Source organism: Caenorhabditis elegans, chromosome II (assembly GCF_000002985.6).
Source record: "Caenorhabditis elegans chromosome II".
Classification (NCBI taxonomy): Eukaryota; Metazoa; Nematoda; class Chromadorea; order Rhabditida; family Rhabditidae; genus Caenorhabditis; species Caenorhabditis elegans.
This window is the reverse complement of record NC_003280.10, coordinates 7,070,125-7,093,228: the sequence shown is the minus strand read 5'-3', so window position 1 is coordinate 7,093,228 and position 23,104 is coordinate 7,070,125. Positions and strand designations below refer to the sequence as shown.

The following is a 23,104-nucleotide window of genomic DNA, read 5'->3' as shown; positions in this document are numbered from 1 at the left end:
GTTTAAAAATGTATTGGTACTATATTCCTTTTCTAACATGAAAAAACATACGAATTTTGACCCGGAACTTATTGAGACCCCTAATAATGAAATATAATTAATGAAAAAGTATCTTGATTCGTGATATCAAAGGGAACAGTTCCAAACACACATTTTAAATACATTAGGAATATCAAAGTAAATTGTTGCTGTTCTTCCATCTTCATTCTGAATATCAATTCCTCCTTGAACTAGAATTTCGGGAAAACTGTGTAGAGAAAAATTGATAACTCGATTTTGAGGTGATCGAGTATGCTTGATGTTCTTCAATAAAGTTGTCAATAACTCTTGTTCATTCATGACCTCAATGTTTTCTAATTGAATCCAACAACACTTCACTCTTTTGTTGAATCCACAAATCCAGTGTTTCAGGAATATGTTCAAGTCAGCAGAACTTATTGGCCACTCAATGAAAATTTCAGAACTTTGAATGGCCAGTAACTCATTCAATTTGATTTTAAAAGGTAGCTCAGCAGAAAATAAACAAAGATTTTGTATCAAAACTTCGCGAAATTCTACTGAGGAATCGCAACACATTTCGATCCAGTCGGTTTGAAAACGAAGTTTTCTCAGAGCGTCACGGTAAAACAATCGAAAACTCGAGTTATTTCCAGGGCGCACACAAATCCGTGCAAATTTGATTGAATTTAATGCGACAAAAATTGATTCAGAACAAGTAATATTGTCTGTAATATAAAATTCTTCTACTTTTCGTTTATTGAGCACGGTTTGAATGTGGCCAACACATTCAGTAATTGCTTGATTTGATATCAACAATAGGACAGTGTCATGTATATTTAAAGTTTTAAGATCTTTTAATTTGATTAATCCTTTAGAAAACATCCCGTTTGGAATGGGTTTGTTGTCTTTATAGCAAAATACAAGCAAAACATCGTTATCCATGTTCACACTCATAAAAATTTTTCCTTCGCGCATATCCAAATGTATTAAATGTGTAGAATTTGTAGTTTGTATCAACAAAGTTACAAGACTTTTAGCAGCTTCGCAAGTGAATGACAAATTGATTCTGCAAAATTTAAAAATATGTACAACTGGAGAATGTTCCTACAAACTATAGTTATATATTCTCACTGTTACCGTACTCCCTCTATTAGTATTGCACCACATTGATCAACTTTGACAGCTTATATCGAGAAATAACGTTTCAAAGTTAAGTAGTCGGGTACTATACTACAATAGAGGAATACTAACAGATGAAATAACTGGAAAGTTAAGAGCAAACATTTTATATAGGCCCTTCAATAAAATGTGTTGTTTTTTCCCAGTTTTTCGATATTTTTTTCTTAGGCTTTTTTGTGGTTAAAAAATTTTTAAATGATTTTTGAAAATATTAACAAGTTTGGATAAGTTCGCTTAAACGTATCAGAGAAAACACCCAAGACATTGCAAAACGTTCACTCAAAAAAAAAATTCCAAAACTAACAGGTGATTGTTTTTATCGGTTGACAAAACTTTTGTCAAACTCCTGTTTTTGAGTTGCAAGCCAGAGTTTGTCCAAGTCTTACCCAACTTCAACAATTCTAATGCAAACTCGCTCACCCTAGTCGTACCCAAGGCTTACCCAACTCTTGCCTACTCCTTATAAATGCTTTTATTTTTTTGGACATAAAGACAAAAAGAAGTAAAGAAGTTGTAAGAAGTTGGCGGCACACGCCGAGATGAAAAACAGATATTAATTGAAACTCGGACATAGCTCAACTGACTGACAACTGACATACCAATTTTTTCTCAAGTTAGCGTCGTTTTGCAGTTTTGGTTTACTTTGGGTTTCGTTTTTCTATTTTTCAAGTTTTTTCGATTTCTGATGTTTTAAAGAATCGAAAAAAGTTCTGAAAATTAACCAAAAAAAATAATTGTGATTTCTTATCTAATTTTGTTTTTATTCGTGAGAAAAATATAAAAAATTATTCTATGAAGAAAAACAATGACCAAAATTTTAAGCGAACTTTTAAAAAATCGAAAATTTTTTTTCGAAATATAGGGAAATCGAAAATCCAAAAATCGAAAAAGTTTAGTTTTCCATATTTTGAAAACATCAAAAAACCGACACCCTCGACATTGATGGATGTTGCGCAACAAAAAAGCTGTAGGGATATGTTGTGTTGTGTGGTCCTGTGCACACTAAATAGATGTTTTATCTACAGGTTGATGCGGCCTCTCTGCCGGCATAGTGTGACCTATCTTCTCCCCGCGTACTCTGTTGTTCTCCGCCTCCCTATGTAGGAGGTTATTATGTATGAGAGTCATTCTAGTTATAAATATAGAAGACTGTTAAAATATTATTAACGGCCTTCTATCTAACCACAAAAATATCTAATGGACTAATTCACACAATGTAGAAAAATGCAATCATTGTTTTGCATTTTTCGACACACTTGGCAAACCCTCACTTACTAGCATGATTATTTACTGAGTGTCTCATTTACCAACTTTTGCTAATAAATGGCTCAATCACATTATAATCTAATTTACTAACATACATAGATTTGCTCATTTACATACTAACATACTTTTTTATAGCAGGCAGTTCTAAAATTGGTGTTAATTTTTTAAAAGGAAGCTCATTCTCCAATAAATTACTAACACTAATTCTAAATTTGAAGTAATGTTGAATTAAACTGTTGTGTAGATATCGACTACACAATAATTGCATGTATTTATTTTTATTATTGACGTGGCCGATGAACTCTATAAACTCAAGGTTATATCGACACGTGGCTAAAGTGAACTGAACTCGTTTCTTCTCATATGACTTATTCTGGTTTTAACTTTCAATAAACCTGTGTGCTATTCTAACCTTGCAGTCAGCCTGCGTCTCTCTTTCTCGCACGCTGTCTAACGCCTATGCAAAACGCCTTTAGCGAGAGAGCGTGTGAAAAAGAGAGAGCAGCAGTTCTCATAAAATCATGGACACGTAATAACATAAACTTTAAAGTGTTAGAAGGTACTTCGTCGTTTTGGTTATTTACCAAAACAGGACAGTGTGAATAGAGTCATCACAAGTTACAATCCTGATTAATTAATTTCTTGTGTCACACTTCTAATACATGATCCATGCCTTACTTTGTGTTTTGTCCGTGAGAACGACTTCGAGTCTATTTAGTGGAATCACGAGTTATTAGTAGGCCGGCCTTTGTTAACAAAAATGTTTGTGCGCGAGCGATGATGGGAGAATAGGAGACACCTTGGCAGAAAGTCGGTATTCTTATGAGCTGATGGCTTCTATATATATTGTCAAATTTTGCAAAAACAATAAAGCTTGCGAAATTAATAAATAGACAATTATTAAAGAGCTTTAGTCTAGAAAGTATGTATTTTCTTTGGTTATCAGAAAATAAGTATTCAAAGTTGAACACATCAATAAACAAATTAAATTTCATAGGAAATTTCAAAATTAACTCACAAGTCGATATCATTAATGTGCTTGATTGCACGATGGAGAGCTTTTTTTGGAAGACGGAGGAGTTGAAACGGAATATAACTTTTTTCAGTCATTATTTAAAATATAAGAAGAAACGGGAATGGACGCAAAATAAATGACCAAATGGACACAAATGGATCTATTGAGGGGCAGTGTGTGTTGTCTATATTGCTCGAAAACAATCAATAAGCGATGCAGTCGAAGGGGACCAATCTAAAGGGTGACAATATTACCTGTCCAGTGTGTAGTCAGCTGAAGAGACACAGACATCCCAGGACCCAAGGGGCGAGGGCGGGAAGATACGATTTGTGCCGATTTACAAAGTTTTCCCCGTTGCCAGTATGTCGTAAATCGACACAAATCGTATATTCCCGCCCACCGCCCCTTGGGTCCCGGGATGTCTGTGTAACATATGAGATAGAAACGTTTATCAATAAATTTTTATCTGCGATTTTCCAGAACCAATTCTACAGTACTGTGAAAAATTGAAATAACATTATTGATCTTGTCTATTTTATAGATTGGAAGCTAAAAATCTAGCTGAAAATCAAATAAGTTATTAAAGTTGGTATATTTAGACATTTTAAAGGTGAGTAGTCGAATTTTTTATATTTCTTTATTAGACCCAAAATTGTCTAAAAAAACGAGTTTCATAATGAAACTTCTCAAAAAAAGTTATGACGGATCAAAAAATGACCTAAAGTTAGTTGAAATTTTAAATTTACCGACTTGTCAATGTCGAAGCGGCCGGAAACAATTTTTTTGAAATCACCGTCAAATTTTAATTATACAATGTAAGTATCTTGCGTTTTCAACTTCATTTAGGTATTTTAAAGTCGATGAACGGCGGGATTTGGTGAAAAAAATTTAAAAATCTCTCCGTCCATCGACTTTAAAATACCTAAATGAAGTTGAAATCGCAAGATACTTACATTGTATACTCAAAATTTGACGGTGATTTCAAAAAAAAATGTTTCCAGCCGCTGCGACATTGACAAGTCGGTAAATTTAAAATTTCAACTAACTTTAGGTCATTTTTTGATCCGTCATAACTGTTTGTCGAGTTTCCAAGAAGTTTCATTATGGAATTCGATGTTTTCAGACACTTTTGAGTCTAATAAAGCAATGAAAAATTCCACTATTGTCAAAATATAAAACGGTAAACAAATTTGATCAAATTTGACTACAGCGTCTTATAATTTATTTTTGATCTACCTGTTGAACTTGACTCCACCCCCAATCTTGTTGCCGTTGTTATTTTGTTGTGGCTGTCTTGTCGAAGGAAGGGGAGGAGCCTAGTCAACAAGGTAGATCAAAAATAAATTATGAGAAAATTGTGCGATCGTATTTTTTCGATAATACTTTACTACTTGATCTTTTACTACAACATCTCTTTTACTACGGAATCTCTTTTACTACGGTTTGCCAACATAGCTCTTTCACTACAGTACGAAATTTTTCAATGTAAGAATTAAATTTTCAACAACATTAAATTGTCAACAACATTGCACCATCTAAAACTGTATAATAAATTTTCAATGTGCCATTCCCTGGAGGACTTTCAACCTTGTGGTGGATGACGACTCAATACAACCATCAGACGGTCCAACACCGAAGTCATCACAGTCGATCCGGCATTCAAACTGAAGTTTGTGATCCGAATTGTTGTGAAGTTTAACAATCGCTGAGTCACGATAATCATCCAAATATTTTATTTTTCTACTGACGAAGACTTCGAAATCATCAATGGCAGAAAGTGAGCAAGCAGGAGCCAAAGAATTTCCTGTTGGAGACGGTGATAGATCGTACACTTGAGAGTACGATCTTTTACAGAATGATAGTAGGGGCGAAGATGCTTCGAAATTTACGGATTCAGGTTGAGCAGTCGTTTCGCAAGCTTCATGGAAATCAAAATGAGTACTTTCTTTGCAGGATTCACGGAGTCCTCCCTCAGTAGACTAGATACGTTTGCATCGGAAGAGTTCTTGTAAGCCGTTAGACTAAAAACAGTAATTTTTGATTCATTTGTGTTTTAACATACGTAGAAATATCAGCAACTTTTTTTTGTTGTTCGATGACTTTTGATTGCCAATTCTATCCGAAAACTTGTGACCCCTTTTTAGGATGAATGTGAATTAGGTCTGGAACAAAGTGCTGCAACTTCACCAACTTCAACATCATGTGCCATTGTGTTTCATGTGTTTCATCAAGTCCTTTCATACAGAACAAACTGAAATTAGAAATTAATCAAAAAAAATTAAATTTTTTGAAAGTTGCCTCTCAGGAAGCAGTGTCAACATTATCGTTTTGAAATTCTAAACTTACACGTACATAAATTGTATCTCAAATTGTATCTTGTCCTCATTACGTTTGGAGTAATGCATCATCTTTTTGACGTATTCGACAGATGCGTATCTGAAAAAGCAAAAAAAAAAAACAGCATCGATAGTATTGTAAAAGGCCATTGAGAGTATGTGCCTTGTATCACAGTTGGCTGAATTATCTCTTAAATGAATGATGTCTTCATTTTGTTCGGTGATTACCAAGTTATCCACAGAATGAGCTTCACTGCGACTTTTCCCTTTTCTCTAGAAAGTTGAATTCATTAAAAGTACAAAGAACCGAGTGGGCGTGGCCAAACGAGACTCCGAGTTTCGCTTAGCAGTGTGCTTCACTTTTTTTTTATTAGTTGCAAAAATGAAATTTCAGTATAATATGCTGGCATAGAAAAATGTATTAAATTCTAGTTGACTTCCTGTGAAACCAATTGGTCCCATGCCAGAATACTGAAATTTCATTTTTGCAACTACCGTATATCTTTAGCAATTATATCCTTATCAATAAACTTAGCAATTACCACAGAAAGTACTCTTCATAAACACGATCCGTTACTTTTAAAACTAAGAAAAGTATTGTTTTTTTTATTAGTAAGGCGTGCAAAACTAATTTTCGGACACCTAATTTGATGCAAAACTAATGGAGGTGCAAAACTAATTTTCAAACAGGTTTTTTCTCATGTTTCCCATTAAGTTATGGCAAATATCATCAATTTCAGTAACACCTTGTGAACCAAAATGGACGAATTTTAAGGCTGATACGCAAAAACTGTCCGAGTTGTGTTCATATTTTGCCAATTTTGACTAGTTATACCAAGTACCGTATTTCTTCTATTAATATGGCTGCAATACTATTTTTCGATGATCTTCCCGCTTGCAATACTAATAGGGAGTGCAAGACTATTAGGGAGTGCAATACTAATTTTCAGAACATTTTCTGACTTTGAGCTTACTAGTTTTTTCCTGAAACAGCTCGAAAAAAAAAATTCAGAAAATTTGATTTTCATATAAGTTCAAAAACTTCAATCTCGTAGAAATGATGTGAAAACTGTTGCAAAATAGGCAAAAAATGTTGTTGAAATCCTGAAATGAGCGAGACGGGTTTGCAATACAAAAAAGTTAACGCAAGACTATTAGAGAGTGCAAGACTAATAGGGAGTGCAATACTAATTTTCGGAAGGTCTCCGAGGGGCAATACTAATAGGGAGTGCAAGTCTAATAGGGAGGCCATATTAATAGAAGATATACGGTATGTAATAATTTTCCTGATTTGTAGAACGATTTTATAATGCAAATTTTGATTCCTAAAAATAGGGAATAAATGAAGGGGTGCAAAACTATTAGAGGTGCAAAACTAATAGAGAGTGCAAAACTAATTTTCGATGAGTGATTTTAGATGCAAAACTAATAGAGGCGCCTTACTAATAGATAATATACGGTGTTGTGTCTCACATGTCTCTCTAATAAAAAATAAGTAAAATATATCCAGTTTATGTTAGCAATTTGCAAAAAACATATATCTTCTCATAGCAATTAGCAAGATATTTACAAAATGTTCGCGAGCAAAAATTGTTTTCTCAAGGAAATCAAATTTCCCGCAATAACTTTTTCTCAGAAAATTTTAATTTCTCGCAAAAAAAGTTTTTCTCAGTAAATTTGAAGTCCCACAAAACTTATGGGACTCACCAAGACGGATCACACATTAACCACAAATCGATATCTCTTCAGAAGTGAAACACTCAATTTTGCATACCGTATTTCTTCTATTAATATGGCTGCAATACTATTTTTCGATGGTCTACCCGCTTGCAATACCAATAGGGAGTGCAAGACTATTAGGGAGTGCAAGACTAATTTTCCGAACATTTTCTGACTTTGAGCTTACTAGTTTTTTTTTTCTGAAAAGGCTCGAATCTTATGTAAAAATTCAGAACATTTGATTTTAATTGTAACATATAAGTTCAAAAACTTCAATCTCGTAGAAATATTGTGAAAAACTGTTGCAAAATAGGCAAAATTTTTTGTTGAAATCCTGAAATTAACGAGACGGGTTTGCAATAAAAAAAGTAAACGCAAGACTATTAGGGAGTGCAAGACTAATAGGGAGTGCCATACTAATTTTCGGAAGGTCTCCGAGGGGCAACACTAATAGGGAGTGCAAGTCTAATAGGGAGGCCATATTAATAGAAGATATACGGTAAATTACACTACTCCTACAGCACTCCTATCATATACCCCTATTAATCCCAAATCGATATTTCTTCAAAAGACGAAAAGTCAAAGATTTCCAAACTACAGTAATCCTACAGTACTTCTACAGTACCCCGCGCATGTACCGCTACTAACCCCAAACCATTATCTCTTCAAGAATTGCCGGAAATATAAGCTGATACTTTTTGTAGATTCAGGAGCCTAAACAGGCTTTTTAGTGAATAATTTTCTATTTTCAATATCAAAATGTTTTAATCCTCCTAATTTTTTTTTTCAATTTCCGAAATATAATTAGGTTTGAAAATTGCCTGAAATTTTAATTTTCGACAATTGCCAAGTTCGCAATTTCCAAAACCGGCAACTGCCGTCAAATTCTGATTGCCGAGCATTCCTGACACAAATTATCACCGTTGATCAGTAACTCCGATCAGTATCTTATCAGGGGACCATGATAAAAATTTGCTTTTGGTGTCCACTTGTTGACAATCATGAGAGCAGTTCGTATGTCAAATTCTAGCTCCGTAGGAGCAATTCCCGATTAATACCAAAAATTCCGACATTTGAGACCCCCGTTTGCGGAGGTCGGACGGCCGGCTCATGACATACCAATTATAGTGGAGATAACTTCAAGGCGTGTGGGTGCTGGCAGAAAAAGCGCAGAAAGTTTGTCCGAACAGTTTTTGATATTTTATTGTTCTAAAAAAAACGGTAAAGAACATGGTCGACACGTAATTATGTCACTAAGCGTTTGATTTATAAACGGAAGATAATGGTACCACATTATCTGTTTATGATTGTTAAACTAGTGTTTGAATACATGTATTTATTGATTAAATAGGCCGGATGGAGAGAGAGGAGAAAGGTCACCTCTCACTCGCCAGCTGATGTATAGAATGCATATAATCAAGGGTAGAACACTAGAGGGAGGCCAGATGGGTGACCTCTATTACACAAAGACAGATGGGAAATGCGATAGTAATAATAGAGGGATAGTAAACAAGAGAACTGAACTATACGTTCACAGATTGAGAAACAAAACAAAATAAATGAGCGAAAAATACATAAGTGCAAGCTAATCGTGAAAAAAAGTAACAAACAAAAAAATTAAATTATAAATCTATAATTTCTGGATAACCATTCCACTTGAGCCACCGTCTCCGTCACAAAGGGCAGCAACTCCGATTTGGCCACTTTCGAGTGTGTGCACAAGATGAGTGATGAGGCTGGCTCCGGACATTCTGAAAGAAAAATAATTGATAAAAACATTATGATAACACCGATTACCCGATGGGGTGACCAATTGAAACAGCTCCTCCATGTGGGTTCACAAGTGATGGATCGACTCCTAGTTTTTTGATGAAAGCAAGGGGAACACATGAGAAGGCTTCATTAACTTCCCATTGAGCAACATCTGATTGCTCGACTCCTGCTGATTGAAGAAGATTTGGGAACAGCAAAGTCGGCGCTACAGCGAAATCGAGTTGGTGCGTGGCGGCATCTCCGTACGCCAAAATTCTGGCCAATGGCTTCAAGTTTTGCTCGGAAACTGCTTCCTGCGAGGCAAGAATGACAGCAGCTGCTCCGTCTGTGAACGCGGCAATGTGTTTATCCGAAATTGTTCCGCCTGAAATGTTCAAGTTAATTTAAATATTGAAGATAAAAACTGAACAGACCTGGAAAAATTGGAATGCTTGAATACACTGAGCCTTCCTTGATCTTCTTGATCTTCGTAATGTCATCTTGTTTGACGGCTTCCACCCCTTTCTTCGATTTTACGTTCACTGCCACCACTTCTGGACCAATGTTGCCGTTCTAAAAAATATCTTATTATACGAAGAACAACCTGTAGACAAACCCTCCATGCTTCAATTGTCTTTTCACAACTTTCAATTGAGAATTTGTTTTGGCATTTCGAGATATGCCATAATTCTTCACAGTTCTTTCGCCATTGATGCACAGTTCTTGTTTGTCGAAGAAATCGGAAATTCCGTCTTGGACAGTTTGCTCCTGTAAAAAACAACACATTTTTGAAGCATTATGAAGTATACCTCACTACCTGATATTTGTTAGACGACTGTTCGACTCGAGCAAGGAAAAATGGTACTTGTGACATGCTCTCCATTCCTCCGCCAATGGCCAGATCTTGGTGACCGGTTTGAATTTGCTGGGCAGCAAGAATGATTGCCTTCATTCCTGATGACCATCCTTTATTGACGGTGGTAACAGCAACCGAAAGATCGAGTCCGGCTCCAAGAGCTGCTTGACGAGCGGAAGCTTGGCCAGCATTTGCATGGCAGACTTGACCAAGGAACACCTGAAATTGAGGCATTTTAAGATTGAATCGGTAAAGTTTTTGGAAGTGATAGACAATTTCAGATATTACTAGTATAGAAAAATGCAAACAAAGAACACATTCGCCTCCTGAATTGAACTCGGCTTCACTGCTCCACGCTCCAATGCTGCTTTGATGGCAACCGAGGCGAGTTCTGGAGCAGTTACCGAAGAGAGAGAAGAACGAAATGATCCAATAGGTGTACGGGCGGCTCCGACAATGAAAGCATCTTTGTTTGATAGTGCAGCAGATGTGGTGATTCCGCGGCCAATTGCGTGTCCATCCAATGACAACATTCTGAAAAAAGATTGGAGATAGAAGACGAATTTACAGGAGGAGTTGACATTGGAGACTTTTGAAACAACCTAGTTTTGTCTTTGAAATTGAATTGATACGTAAAAAATATAATTTAAAGAGGCTGATGTTTATTTGTTCTCGCTTAATATGTTTAATTTGCTTACTTATATGAATCGTAAATTTTCAAAATATTTATATATTTGAAACAAATTAGTTTTATTATGGAGTTCAACTTACTTGGCTTTGAAATATCTGCTCATAATCTCCCTCAAAGAATTTACGTAGCCAGTTGACTCTAGCAATTTTGGAGCATCGATGACGCTCTGGACTAGAGCCTGAATACGTTCGAGAACGTCATCAAGATCCTTTGTCGTTTTCGCCTCATCGACTTTATTGTCTATGGCAACAATTTCCGCTGAAGCCTCGAGCTTAGTACGTCGAATGTTTGACCCACTGGTTTTGCGAAGCATTTGACTATTATCCTTTAAAAAAAACTATAAGGGAGTTCTATAAATTTTATATCAGGGAAATTTCAAAAAGCGAGGAAAAAGGCTTAAAACCATTGAAAATAAAACTGAAACATTTTGAACTCCTCGCTCCGTATCATCTACTACCTAGCCGACGCGCAGCGAATTGGTTCACGGTAGCATGCTGCGAGACGATTGCGACACGACTCAAAACGTGGCGTTCGAACGTTCTTTTTAATAATTAATGGAAATTATGAATGCAGTTTTGTAATTTTCAACTCTCTCTACACACGCGTAGCAAATATTCACTTTTCCATGCAACGTGACAATTCGTTTCTGCTACAGTTTTTCTTCTACGAATTAATAAAAATCAAAATATTATTTAGCCGCCACCTGCCGAATATCGTCGACTTCCGACATTCCTGTCAACGAATAATTCCGGATTTTTCGATTCAGTTGTCGCTTCGGATTTCAATTTGTACGGGAAGTTCAATGATTGGTTGAATGACAGCAAGCCTCGCAGTGGATCGTTTGCGATTGAATCTGCTGAAGAGCTCGCGAGGAATCCAAGAGAAACTCGCTCCGAGCCCGAAGTGCCATCATTGTTCAAAAGGCGTGAATATGGAGTAAGTTTGCTGGTATTTCAATAATATAAAATCTATATTTTTCCAGTGTGGATACTGTCGTTCCGTTGGATATATGCGATGGGAAACGCATACACGTAAGAAATGCGACAAGCTCAGCTCATTGGCTCCATGTAAAATTTGTGGAGCTCGCGGTGAAATGAATCACACCGAGACGTGAGTTGAAATACAGTGTGGGAAAGTTCTATAGGACCCCCCCTAATTTGAAGGTTTGAGGAACTTCCGAAAATTTTTTTGAAAAACTGCTAATGCCATTCGTTTTTAAATTGAAAAAAACCTATATACATTTTTTTCCAGAAGTTTATCTCAAAAACTGAGGTCGCGCTGGAAAAAACGTCAAAATCCAGTGTGAAACTTCTATAGGACCCCCCGTTTTTTTTCACGATTTTTACTAAAATCAACAGATTTTGGAATTTTTGACAAAGCTCAAATCAAGTTTGAGTTAGAAATGAGTTCAGATAAGCAGTTTTGACTTTAAAAAATTAATACGAAATGTTCTCGTGGGATCTCCAGACTGGTTCTGATTCTTCCGATCTTTGATGTTCAAGTCTGTTTCAAGCTTCCTGGTGCTCTCGGTAATGCCAAAACTTGATAAACTCTCTTTAACAAGTTCCTACTAAAATTCCTAGCACACACACCATAAACATTTTTACGCCATCCCCAAGAAACCAGTCAGAAACAGCGTATTAACAAGTTGCAGTTATTTTTGATCAACAACAGAACATTCATATACTAAAATCAAGAAAGGATCAATAGTTAATCGGGTTTCCTTGTGTGCGGATGATCTCAAACAGTCTGTCCTCCATTGATCTGACCAAACTTTTCAGCTGGTTGTCCGGAATAGACTTCCAAGCGTCGAGAATTCCTTGCTTCAACGATGCAACTGTTGGGTAAGTCTTGTTCTGAGCATACACGATACGGACAAGAATCCCCCACAAATTTTCGATTGGATTGAGATCAGGACTTCGAGCTGGCCAATCAAGAAGGTTGATCTTCTTGAGCTTGAAATAGTCGCGGGTTGAGTTGCTCACATGGATTGTCGCATTATCCTGCTGAAATCTAAAGTCTTTTCTGGAGTAGTGACGAAGATATTTGGAGAGCTCCAGTTCCAAGACGTTCTGATAGTCAGTGCTGTTCATCTTGCTACTGACGAACTGTATCTCAAGCTTCTTCTTCTCCGTGAACGCTCCCCAAACCATCACCGTTCCTCCTCCAAAATTACGTCTCGAAAAAACCATTGGTTCCTTGCGCAAATCGCGCCAATAGTAGCGGCAACCGTCAGGCCCATCGAGATTGAATTTCTTTTCATCGGAGAAGACAACCTAAAACAATGATCCTAATTATTCACTCTTGCTTTTTTAAATTCTCACTTTACTCCAATTCGTTCCCATATTGTTCTTAGCAAATTCCAATCGCTTGAGTTTATGGTCTGCAGAGAGTAACGGAGCAGGGCGAAGTTTCTGACGAACGATTACACCAGATCGTTTGATGACATTGAGGATGGTCCTTTTTGAAGCAGACAATTGAAGCTCATTGCGAATATCTCTTGCCGTCTTACAGGAGTTGGAGGCAGCACGAATCACATTTCGTTCGTCACGCACGGAGAGAGCTTTGCGACGAGGAGCTCTTTTAGATGTACCGTAGCTCACCGGATCCTTCAGATACTCGCGAATACAGTGTCGAGAACGGGAAATTTTCCTACTCATTTCATGCAGGGACACATTGAGCAATTTCATAACATCCAGCTGAGCGCGTTCAGTGTCCGAAAGGGCAGATCCTCGAGGCATTGCAAGTTAGACTGCTTTCGAAGTAAGCTTTCCAGCCTCTATATGTGTGCCACAACACATGCCACAATTCCACATTTAATAATTCACGCAAAAAATAGTAAATAACATCTGTGAGGGACAATTTAACTTGAAATATTGGTCCCATGGAACCTTGTAATCAAAGAAAAACGATTTGATTCCTGATAAGCCTTCCATTGTTTCCTGCTGCATATTTTGCCAAATCAGCTTGACTACACAGTCGAAACATCTAAAGTGCGTGCTAGGAATTTTAGTAGGAACTTGTTAAAGAGAGTTTATCAAGTTTTGGCATTACCGAGAGCACCAGGAAGCTTGAAACAGACTTGAACATCAAAGATCGGAAGAATCAGAACCAGTCTGGAGATCCCACGAGAACATTTCGTATTAATTTTTTAAAGTCAAAACTGCTTATATGAACTCATTTCTAACTCAAACTTGATTTGAGCTTTGTCAAAAATTCCAAAATCTGTTGATTTTAGTAAAAATCGTGAAAAAAAACGGGGGGTCCTATAGAAGTTTCACACTGGATTTTGACGTTTTTTCCAGCGCGACCTCAGTTTTTGAGATAAACTTCTGGAAAAAAATTTATATAGGTTTTTTTCAATTTAAAAACGAACGGCATTAGCAGTTTTTCGAAAAAATTTTCGGAAGTTCCTCAAACCTTCAAATTAGGGGGGGTCCTATAGAACTTTCCCACACTGTATATTCAATATATTTCTAACGTGAGCATTTCAGGTACTGCCCAATGAAGCCGTCGAGCCAGTTGTCCTTCAATGAGGATTTCAGCCGAGATTTCGAAAACCGCCGATTCCAGCGCAGTCGTTATCAATTTTACAAGCATTCCTCATTAATTCAGAAGATCTACGCATCATCCGAAGATTCTTTCTAGAAGATCCAATTTCTCAATACTTTTTTATATCGGGTCCAACTCGTTTATTTTCTACAAGCTTTCACAAACAGATAGTTTATTGAGTTACCCGTTCATAGCCTTTATTGATTCCAAATTTCCCATCTCACACTTTTCTACGGTCTATCATTTACTTTTTCTGCTAATAATGAATTATTCATACCGTATAATGGTCTCTATATTATCCACGTAACAACTTGTGCTTTTTCGTCGAATTGTCATCAATTTGTGGAAGAAAGTGGTAACTGAAAGAAAGAAGTTTCGAAAGAAATAGTTGTAGAGTTGTAGAATCACTTGTCAATTGCATTTGAATAGTTGGCGAGAGCTGCAATATCGAGAAAATGTGTAGCCAGGAAGGTATAGCTCTGAAAATAAAAATTTACAATTCGTTTTTTTGTTTTTACAAGCACATGTAACTTTAGAACCTTCTCACAAATCGCATAGGTGATGGCGATTCCTTCTTCAGTCGATGTGCTTCGTGCTAGCTCATCAAGAACTACAAGTGAGTTTTTATCGGCATACTGTACGATTGCAGCTGCATCTGACATTTCAGATGCAAATGCAGACTTATTTCTGATCAACTCGTCGTTATGACCCATTCTGGAGAAGATACGATTAAAAACTGAAATTAATTCGACGATAGAAAATAGCAAATCAAAACTTTTAGGTTACTTGGCAACGAAGCATAGTTTGCTGGAATGAAGCATCCTACCTATGCCATGATTGCTAGTTGGGCAGCTTGTTTCAGATATGTTGACTTTCCAGCCATATTTGGGCCTGTAATAATTCCGAAACGACGATCTCTTGTCAGACACTGAAATTACAGATAAAATGAAATCAATGGATTCCTATTCATTACCGTATCGTTTGTGATTGTTTTCTCGGAATCATCCCAGTCCAGGAAGATACTTTATTGAGTTACCCGTTCATAGCCTTTATTGATTCATCTCATTTCTTCACCAGGCTCGTCTTCCAACGCTGCAACATAAAGTATTCTTCATACGAGGATCGTTTGGCCCAAGCCAATTTGAAGTCAGTGCAATATAGGCGGGTCTTGCAGATCCTTCGCACCTACCACAACATCATAACTGGAAACTTCCACTACCCAAATGTGTCATCGTCGGTGAAGAAAGCTGTAACTCCAAGATACCCCTACATGCTCAGATCTGTTGGCGAAACAAACAAAGGATTCCTCAGAGCCAACCTCGCCACCTGGAACCGCCTAGCAAAGCAAATCCCGGAAAAATTAAATCGCTCTATGTTTGCTTCCCGGTTAAATTCTTCCCCCCTTAATATTCTCATTCCCCCAACTTGATCTCTCAAACTAATAATGGTTTATGGGATCATTTTATCATCCACCAATTCTTCCCTGTGATTATTTGTATACGATCTCCCCTTATATGTTTTGCCTTGAAGACGTGAATGAATGATATATCTCAAAAGAAAAATGCTTTTCCGATTTTTCCAGTATATCTCTTTTGAGATGGCTCAAAACCATTCCTGATAATGTACATATTAACCTTAATTCATTTCCCAATCAATAACACGTATGCACCATTTGAGAATAAACATTTATGTGACAAGAACCTTAACTATTTATAAATACGTAATCGAAATTTGTTGTAAAAGTGAATCAAGGAATGATGAATAGAAGACCAGAAAACATTTAGGCAAGAGGTTCATATTACAGTTTTTTGATGAGCACTGCTGTGGCTTCTCCTCCTCCGTTGCAAATTGCAGCTACACCGAGCTGTCCTGGAGCTAAAGAATATGCAAGGGAGTTGACGATTCGGAGACCAGACATTCTGAAAATTATTAAAATTAATATAGGTTTGTTCGGACTTAAAGTTTACTTTAAAATTTGTATGTTTTGTTTTTGTGTTTTAGAATGTTTTTTTGCTATCAGAATTTTCTCTGTACACATTCTAATTTTTCCGAAAACGCTCACTGAAGTTTGAATCAACAAAAAAACTTACCCAAGTGGATGCCCAATCGCTACTGCACCTCCTTTTACATTAACAACACTTGGCTCAATATTAAGTTCTTTGATGAAAGCAAGAACAGTGACGGCAAATGCTTCGTTGAGCTCCCACAATGCAATGTCTGAAACTTGGAGCCCGCTTTTTTTGAGAAGAAGACGAACGGCGTCCACTGGTGCCACGGTGAAATCAATGGGAGCTCTTCCAGCTTCAGCAAATGCCACGAGTTCAGCAAGTGGATGAGCTCCTTGTGGAAGAGCATTCTCTCCGACAACGACAGTTGCGACAGCTCCATCATTAAGCGAAGATGCATTGGCCGGTGTGATGGTTCCAGTGCCGTCACGAACGAAGACTGGTTTCAAAGAGGAAACCTAAATAAGTTTAATATTTTTGATAAACATTTTCTTTCTGCATACCTTTGACTCGATCAGTTTCTTATACTCCTCATCTTCAGTGATCACTACTTCCGATCTCGAAGTCTTAACACTAACTGGTACCACTTCTTCCGAAAACTTTTCAGAACTCCATGCATTTGAAGCTTTTTTATAACTTTCAATAGCATATGCATCTTGTTCTTCTCTAGTAATTCCATAATCTTTTACAGTCTTCTCAGCACATAATCCCATTGGACCTTTCTCTTTAATATCTTCAAGTCCATCCTTCGAGATTCCATCTGTCATCTGGATTCCTCCAAATGGAATTTCTCCTCTCGGCACGTAAAATGGAACTTGACTCATATTTTCAGTTCCAACAACAAGAATAGTGTCATAATATCCTGCTTTGATTTCCACAGCTGCTGTCACCAAGGCTTTCATCGAAGAAGAGCAAACCTTGTTCACCGTAACAGCTTGCGTTGTTACTGGAAGACCAGCCGACAAAGAGATCTGTCGGGTCACATTTTGTCCTAGACCGGCCGGAAGTACGCATCCACCAATTACTTCTTCGATTTTCTCCGGAGCAACTCCTAAAAATATTTAATATTTGTTTCAAAATTTCATTATCAGTAATTTAACCTGATCGTTCAATTGCTGCCTTTGCAGCGACCGTTCCGAGCTCAACTGCGCCAAAGTTAGCGAAAGATCCTCGGTAAGCTCCGATGGGAGTGCGAGCTCCACTCAGAATGAAAACTTTTTTATCCGACATTGCGATAGACTGTCTGAACTTTGGATTATTAGAAAAATCGCATACGAATAAAAAAAGATAACTGAAATTGGTTTGAAACCAATGAAAGAGAAGTAGATAATCAAAATAATAAATGAATCTATTTACCGGAGTTTCGATATGAGCGAAAAATACATAAATACAAGCTAATCGTGAAAAAAGGTAACAAACTTTAAACGAAAAAAGTTAAATTATAAATCTATAATTTCTGGATAACCATTCCACTTGAGCCACCACCTCCATTGCAAATGGCAGCAACTCCGATTTGGCCACTTTTGAGTGTGTGCACAAGATGAGTGATGAGGCGGGCTCCGGACATTCTGAAAGAAAAATAATCGATAACAAATTTACGATAAGAATGCGGAAAGAACGGTCAACTGATATGGCAACATACCCGATGGGGTGACCAATTGAAACAGCTCCTCCATGTGGGTTCACAAGGGATGGATCGACTCCTAGTTTTTTGATGAAAGCAAGGGGAACACATGAGAAGGCTTCATTAACTTCCCATTGAGCAACATCTGATTGCTTCACTCCTGCTCTTTCAAGAATTTTTGGGAACATCAAAGTTGGTGCTACAGCGAAATCGAGTGGGTGCGTGGCGGCATCTCCATAAGCCAAAATTCGGGCCAGAGGCTTTAAGCTTTGCTCGGAAACTGCTTCCTGTGAGGCAACAATGACAGCAGCTGCACCGTCGTTCAATGTTGAAGCATTAGCAGCAGTGATAGTTCCGTCTTAATATATTATGTTGATTTCAATTTTCACGATAAGAATAGTACAAACCTTTCTGGAAAACAGTTCTCAGCGAGGTGAACTTGTCGAAATTGACTTTTGTGAACTCTTCATCTTTATCAACAATCGTGACTCCCTTCTTTGATTTGACGTTCACTGGCACCACTTCTGGTCCGATATTTCCATTCTAAACAACATGGAATCATAAAACGCACAAAGAGCAATCAGTTGACAAACCTCCCATGCTTTAGCTGACTTTTTGTAGCTGTTGATAGCATATTCGTCTTGGTCTTTACGTGTAATTCCCATTTCTTTTGAAGTCTTCTCTCCGCAGTTTCCCATGTGAACTTTATCATAAGCATCGGTCAGTCCGTCTTTGACGATTCCATCCTGAATAAGAAAATGTGAGCATTGATTTCTTTTAAAGAAGTTTAAAGACTATTTTTAGACAATTTAATATTTTTTAGAAAAATAAATTAAACTCACAATCACTTGAAATCCACCATATGGGATCTCTCCTCTTTGAACATAAAATGGTACTTGTGACATGCTCTCCATTCCTCCGCCAATGGCAAAATCTTGATGACCGGTTTGAATTTGCTGGGCAGCAAGAATGATTGCTTTCAGCCCAGAAGAGCACACTTTATTGACGGTGGTAACAGCAACCGAAAGATCGAGTCCGGCTCCAAGAGCTGCTTGACGAGCGGGAGCTTGACCAGCATTTGCTTGACAGACTTGACCAAGGAACACCTGAAATTGAGGCATTTTAAGATTAAATCGGTAGTTTTTGGAAGTGATATAGAATTTCAGATATTACTAGTATAGAAAAATGCAAACAAAGAACACACTCGCCTCCTGAATTGAACTCGGCTTCACTGCTCCACGCTCCAATGCTGCTTTGATGGCAACCGAGGCGAGCTCTGGAGCAGTTACCGAAGAGAGAGAAGAACGAAATGATCCAATAGGTGTACGGGCGGCTCCGACGATGAAAGCATGTTTGTTTGATAGTGCAGCAGATGTGGTGATTCCGCGGCGAATTGCGTGTCCAGACGATGACAACATTCTGAAAAAAAAAAGAATTGACTCGACACAACTTGTTTTTGAAAATAAGATAAGAGAATGAAGAAATTCGTTCGGATCGAGATGAATGAGAGACAGAACAGAAGAAAGGAAAGATTATGATGGTTAAATAGAAAAGCTAGTACGGCGGTGGAGCGAAATTGCACTTTCTGTAAAAAAAAAGAAGGAAAGAGAGATATAGATTTTCTAGTCAAAAGTAGTGCTAATAAGGTTTTGTCGTTCTCATAAAAGAATTGAGATTAGTTACGTGTAGCTGTGAACTTTGGCGGTTTCGATACTCCTAGGAGCTCCTTGATTCTTTCATACAGGAGTTGCACTTGCTTTTCAAGAGTTCCCACGTGCAATTGAAAGTCAACTGTTCTTCTGTGACATCACACTGGAGACAGTAAAGAAAGAGAGTGAGAGCAATGTTCATATATCTAAGATCAAATGATGATGACAATATAAACTATCATTACACAACATTTCGATGCAAAAACGTTGAACTGTCTCTGAACTGCCATTTTCTAACACCTAAAGTGCTACAATAGGGGAGATAATCATAAATTAGATTTACAGCCTAAAAATTATGAACATCAAACGCGATTTTTAAAAGTTTGATATATATTTTAATCAACAATTCAATATTCGCCTAACAATTTTAAAATGCTCCATTTCGAATAATCAGTTTTCTTACTGATATTTTTTTAACTAAAACAAATGATTTCACAACAAATATTGCAACACTTTCCATCAGATTAAACAAGAAAACGCAACTCTGATAAGCTTTGTGCTTTATAAATAAAACAAAACAAAAATTAAATTACTAGCTTATGGTTGAATGAACTTTGGAAAGTTCTAAATTGGAGACACTACCGACACTGGAGAAATGTATTCCGTAGAAATGCTGCTTCATTCATGCGCGTTTTATCCATTGAATGCGTTAATAAAAACTTTGCTTAAAATATTGAAAATATTATTTTAAAGCTTTGAATAACTTTTTGAGTTAAATAATAAAGATAGCCTTCCAAAAACTACCATCGAATCTCTAAATTTCTTTCCTCCGTTTTCCGTTTCCTCATTAAATACAAACGCGCTCTAAAGCCAATGTCCGAACGCTACAAAATTTGGGAGGAATTGAGCATTTTAAAATGCATTTTGAGATGTTTTCAGCTCATTTTCATTTAGATTTTTCGCTTTTTGTCCATAATTCCGATACAAACTTATCTGAGACAACAATAAAAATGCGTCAAGTGTGTCTTAATTTCCCTAATCTTCAGACTGAGATATTTCGCTTTAGTTTTAGGATTTTCTAAAAACATGAGTTGAATTGTTCCGTTTTCTGCTTTATTTCCATAATTCCATGCAATTTTTCTTAAATTAATTGATTATTATTTTTCAGCCACTTTCAAGCACTGTCACAGGGCAATGAGCGAGCCAGAGGCCAAATTGAGTAAGAAGTAAGTGAGAAAAATGATGATCGTGTCTCATTCGATGTTGAGCCGATCGGCTGTTTCATTCTTGCGACGTAGGTCGTCTTCATTTTTCGGGACGTCAGTTTTTCTGAGCCAAAACACTCGGTTAGTCGACGTGTCCTCAGATTTTGTGACAACCAGCACCATTGATCAATAATGTTTCTTTCAGTGAGCAGAAGAGGCTCGCCAAGCAAGCCAAGAAGGAACAAGAACGTCTGGAGAAGGATGCTGCTAAGCTGAATGTTGCCGTCGCTGATGCTCCAAAAGTTGTGCGAGAGGCGGATCCTTCTGACCCCCAAGAGTATTTCAACATGAGAGTTAGGATGATTGAGGCCCGTAGAGCTGCTGGTGATAATCCATTCCCACACAAGTTCAACGTTACAATTTCATTGACGGATTTCATTACTAAGTACACTCCACTTGAGAAAGAACAAGTCGTTGAAGAAATTGTATCTGTTGCTGGACGTATTCATTCGAAAAGAGAGTCTGGATCGAAGCTTGTCTTTTACGACATTCACGGCGAAGGAACTCATATCCAGATTATGGCAAACGCCAAGTTCCACACCGGAGACGTTGACTTCGTTACACTGCACGATCGTATCAAGCGTGGTGATATTGTTGGATTCACTGGTCGCGCAACACGTACCAAGGCAGGAGAGTTGTCCTTGATTCCAAACGAGATTTTACAACTCACACCTTGCCTCCACATGCTTCCTCATTCTCACTTCGGACTTAAAGACAAAGAATTGAGGTATACTACTTGAGTTTCTAATTCAATCGGTTATATTAATTTTTTCAGATTCCGTAAACGTTATTTGGACCTTATTCTGAATCCCCGCGTCAAGGATAACTTTGTTATTCGCAGTAAAATCATTACTTTCCTTCGTCGGTACCTTGACAACTTGGGATTCCTTGAGGTCGAGACTCCAATCATGAACCAAATCGCTGGAGGAGCCACTGCTAAGCCATTCATTACCCACCACAACGACTTGGACATGAACCTCTTCCTTCGTGTAGCTCCTGAGTTATACCATAAGATGCTCGTTGTCGGAGGTATTGATCGTGTGTACGAAGTTGGACGTCTTTTCCGTAACGAAGGAATCGACTTGACTCACAACCCTGAGTTCACCACTTGTGAATTCTACATGGCATATGCTGATTATGAAGACGTCATTCAACTCACCGAAGATCTTCTCAGCAGCATGGTCATGTCTATCAAGGGAACCTACAAAATCGAATACCATCCGAATGGTCCAAACACCGAACCGGTTTATGAAGTCGACTTTACACCACCATTCAAGAGAGTTCATATGTACGATGGACTCGCAGAGAAACTCGGAGCTACTCTCCCAGATCCATCTACTTTGCACACGGAAGGTTAGTTTCAGCGAAATTTCACAACGAAGATACGATTTTTCATTACAGAAGCTCGTGAAGTTTTCGACAAGCTGTGCCGTGACAACAATGTGGATTGCTCTGCCCCACGTACAACGGCTCGCCTTCTTGACAAACTCGTTGGAGAGTACCTCGAGAGCACATTTATCTCGCCAACCTTCCTCATCGGACATCCACAAATCATGTCACCACTCGCCAAGTGGCATCGTTCCATCCCTGGACTTACCGAGCGCTTCGAGTTGTTTGCGGTGACTCGCGAAATCGCCAACGCGTACACTGAGTTGAATGATCCTATTACTCAACGTCAACGCTTCGAACAACAAGCCAAGGACAAGGATGCTGGAGATGATGAGGCTCAAATGATCGATGAAACATTCTGCAACGCTTTGGAATACGGACTTCCACCAACTGGAGGATGGGGAATGGGAATCGATCGTCTCTCCATGATCCTTACTGATAACAACAACATCAAGGAAGTCCTTCTTTTCCCAGCAATGCGACCGGAAGATGGTACTGAGAAGAAGACCGATTTCGATGCTCCAACAACACTTGCTTAATTATTCACGGAGATGTCATAATTACAGCTTTGGTTTTCATTATTTGTTTGGTTATTATTTATATCACAAATTTCGCTAATCGGCGAGACCCCTCTATTGCTTTTCTCTCCTATCTCGTTTTTGTTAACCCAGTTTCTTTTGAATGAACCCTTGTTATGACGATTTTATGGTTTTCCAACGGTAATTCAATAAATGATATTATATGTGGAAATCTTGAATCTGATTTGATCGATTTAGTCTCGAAACGTTCATGAAGGCAACAAACA

General features: G+C 37.7%; 5 protein-coding genes and 3 pseudogenes across 11 annotated transcripts; 2 read left to right on the top strand and 6 right to left on the bottom strand.

Moving 5' to 3' along the window:
- Positions 1-126: 126 nt before the first annotated feature.
- Positions 127-8,908, bottom strand: T02G5.14 (F-box domain-containing protein; the record flags this gene model as incomplete). The annotated part of the gene is made up of 6 exons (NM_171018.6): positions 8,635-8,908; positions 5,807-5,896; positions 5,523-5,711; positions 5,048-5,481; positions 3,464-3,694; positions 127-1,066 (listed from the first exon to the last, which is right to left on the bottom strand). The coding sequence occupies exons 5-6, from the start codon at positions 3,553-3,555 to the stop codon at positions 127-129; spliced, it is 1,032 nt and encodes a 343-aa protein (NP_741020.2). The 5' UTR covers positions 3,556-3,694; positions 5,048-5,481; positions 5,523-5,711; positions 5,807-5,896; positions 8,635-8,908.
- T02G5.15 (uncharacterized protein) lies at positions 3,508-8,908 on the bottom strand. Its single transcript, NM_001267193.3, has 5 exons — positions 8,635-8,908; positions 5,813-5,896; positions 5,523-5,711; positions 5,048-5,481; positions 3,508-3,694 (listed from the first exon to the last, which is right to left on the bottom strand). The coding sequence occupies exons 2-3, from the start codon at positions 5,866-5,868 to the stop codon at positions 5,576-5,578; spliced, it is 192 nt and encodes a 63-aa protein (NP_001254122.1). The 5' UTR covers positions 5,869-5,896; positions 8,635-8,908; the 3' UTR covers positions 3,508-3,694; positions 5,048-5,481; positions 5,523-5,575.
- A 237-nt stretch (positions 8,909-9,145) lies between these two features.
- T02G5.4 lies at positions 9,146-11,127 on the bottom strand (annotated as a pseudogene). Its single transcript has 7 exons — positions 10,895-11,127; positions 10,447-10,657; positions 10,085-10,342; positions 9,884-10,035; positions 9,702-9,840; positions 9,313-9,652; positions 9,146-9,266 (listed from the first exon to the last, which is right to left on the bottom strand). Coding segments are annotated over exons 1-7 (1,454 nt in total).
- Positions 11,128-11,510: 383 nt separating this feature from the next.
- T02G5.11 lies at positions 11,511-14,464 on the top strand (annotated as a pseudogene). Of its 2 annotated transcripts, none has more exons than one of them (3): positions 11,511-11,750; positions 11,797-11,845; positions 14,309-14,464. In that variant, coding segments are annotated over exons 1-3 (445 nt in total). The 2 variants fall into 2 exon arrangements; another variant differs by having other exon boundaries at positions 11,797-11,924; positions 14,309-14,462.
- A 195-nt stretch (positions 14,465-14,659) lies between these two features.
- msh-4 lies at positions 14,660-15,381 on the bottom strand (annotated as a pseudogene). 2 transcript variants are annotated; one of them is made up of 5 exons: positions 15,340-15,381; positions 15,193-15,294; positions 14,891-15,080; positions 14,775-14,845; positions 14,660-14,725 (listed from the first exon to the last, which is right to left on the bottom strand). In that variant, coding segments are annotated over exons 1-5 (471 nt in total). The 2 variants fall into 2 exon arrangements; another variant differs by having other exon boundaries at positions 14,906-15,080.
- A 659-nt stretch (positions 15,382-16,040) lies between these two features.
- Positions 16,041-17,615, bottom strand: T02G5.7 (Acetyl-CoA C-acetyltransferase). The gene is made up of 4 exons (NM_063055.5): positions 17,473-17,615; positions 16,876-17,423; positions 16,457-16,830; positions 16,041-16,285 (listed from the first exon to the last, which is right to left on the bottom strand). The coding sequence occupies exons 1-4, from the start codon at positions 17,600-17,602 to the stop codon at positions 16,165-16,167; spliced, it is 1,173 nt and encodes a 390-aa protein (NP_495456.1). The 5' UTR covers positions 17,603-17,615; the 3' UTR covers positions 16,041-16,164.
- A 102-nt stretch (positions 17,616-17,717) lies between these two features.
- kat-1 (Acetyl-CoA acetyltransferase homolog, mitochondrial) lies at positions 17,718-19,415 on the bottom strand. Its single transcript, NM_063054.8, has 6 exons — positions 19,205-19,415; positions 18,839-19,102; positions 18,590-18,742; positions 18,404-18,539; positions 18,015-18,354; positions 17,718-17,940 (listed from the first exon to the last, which is right to left on the bottom strand). Exons 1-6 carry the CDS (start codon positions 19,412-19,414, stop codon positions 17,820-17,822), a joined length of 1,224 nt encoding a protein of 407 aa, NP_495455.2. The 5' UTR covers position 19,415; the 3' UTR covers positions 17,718-17,819.
- Positions 19,416-20,813: 1,398 nt separating this feature from the next.
- On the top strand, positions 20,814-23,046 carry kars-1 (Lysine--tRNA ligase). 2 transcript variants are annotated; one of them, NM_063052.5, is made up of 4 exons: positions 20,814-20,871; positions 21,056-21,637; positions 21,686-22,263; positions 22,312-23,046. In NM_063052.5, exons 1-4 carry the CDS (start codon positions 20,840-20,842, stop codon positions 22,836-22,838), a joined length of 1,719 nt encoding a protein of 572 aa, NP_495453.1. In that variant the 5' UTR covers positions 20,814-20,839; the 3' UTR covers positions 22,839-23,046. The 2 variants fall into 2 exon arrangements, with proteins under 2 accessions (NP_495453.1, NP_495454.1); NM_063053.6 differs by having other exon boundaries at positions 20,814-20,991; positions 22,312-23,040.
- The last annotated feature ends 58 nt before the right edge of the window (positions 23,047-23,104 follow it).

Bases quoted from the DNA above. Each gene is read 5' to 3' on its own strand.
- T02G5.15 (NM_001267193.3), bottom strand. From the start codon at position 5,868: ATGATGCATTACTCCAAACGTAATGAGGACAAGATACAATTTGAGATA. The intron at 5,712-5,812 runs GTACGTGTAAGT...TTCTAATTTCAG, and splicing joins CAATTTGAGATACAATTTAT to TTTGTTCTGTATGAAAGGAC.
- kat-1 (NM_063054.8), bottom strand. From the start codon at position 19,414: ATGTTGTCATCGTCTGGACACGCAATTCGCCGCGGAATCACCACATCT. The intron at 19,103-19,204 runs GCGAGTGTGTTC...CCTCAATTTCAG, and splicing joins AGCCGAGTTCAATTCAGGAG to GTGTTCCTTGGTCAAGTCTG. The intron at 18,743-18,838 runs GTGAGTTTAATT...TTTCTTATTCAG, and splicing joins ATGGTGGATTTCAAGTGATT to GATGGAATCGTCAAAGACGG.
- kars-1 (NM_063053.6), top strand. From the start codon at position 20,888: ATGATCGTGTCTCATTCGATGTTGAGCCGATCGGCTGTTTCATTCTTG. The intron at 20,992-21,055 runs GTTAGTCGACGT...TGTTTCTTTCAG, and splicing joins TTTCTGAGCCAAAACACTCG to TGAGCAGAAGAGGCTCGCCA. The intron at 21,638-21,685 runs GTATACTACTTG...TAATTTTTTCAG, and splicing joins CTTAAAGACAAAGAATTGAG to ATTCCGTAAACGTTATTTGG.
- T02G5.7 (NM_063055.5), bottom strand. From the start codon at position 17,602: ATGTCGGATAAAAAAGTTTTCATTCTGAGTGGAGCTCGCACTCCCATC. The intron at 16,831-16,875 runs GTATGCAGAAAG...AAACTTATTTAG, and splicing joins AGAAACTGATCGAGTCAAAG to GTTTCCTCTTTGAAACCAGT. The intron at 16,286-16,456 runs GTAAGTTTTTTT...AATAATTTTCAG, and splicing joins GCGATTGGGCATCCACTTGG to AATGTCTGGTCTCCGAATCG.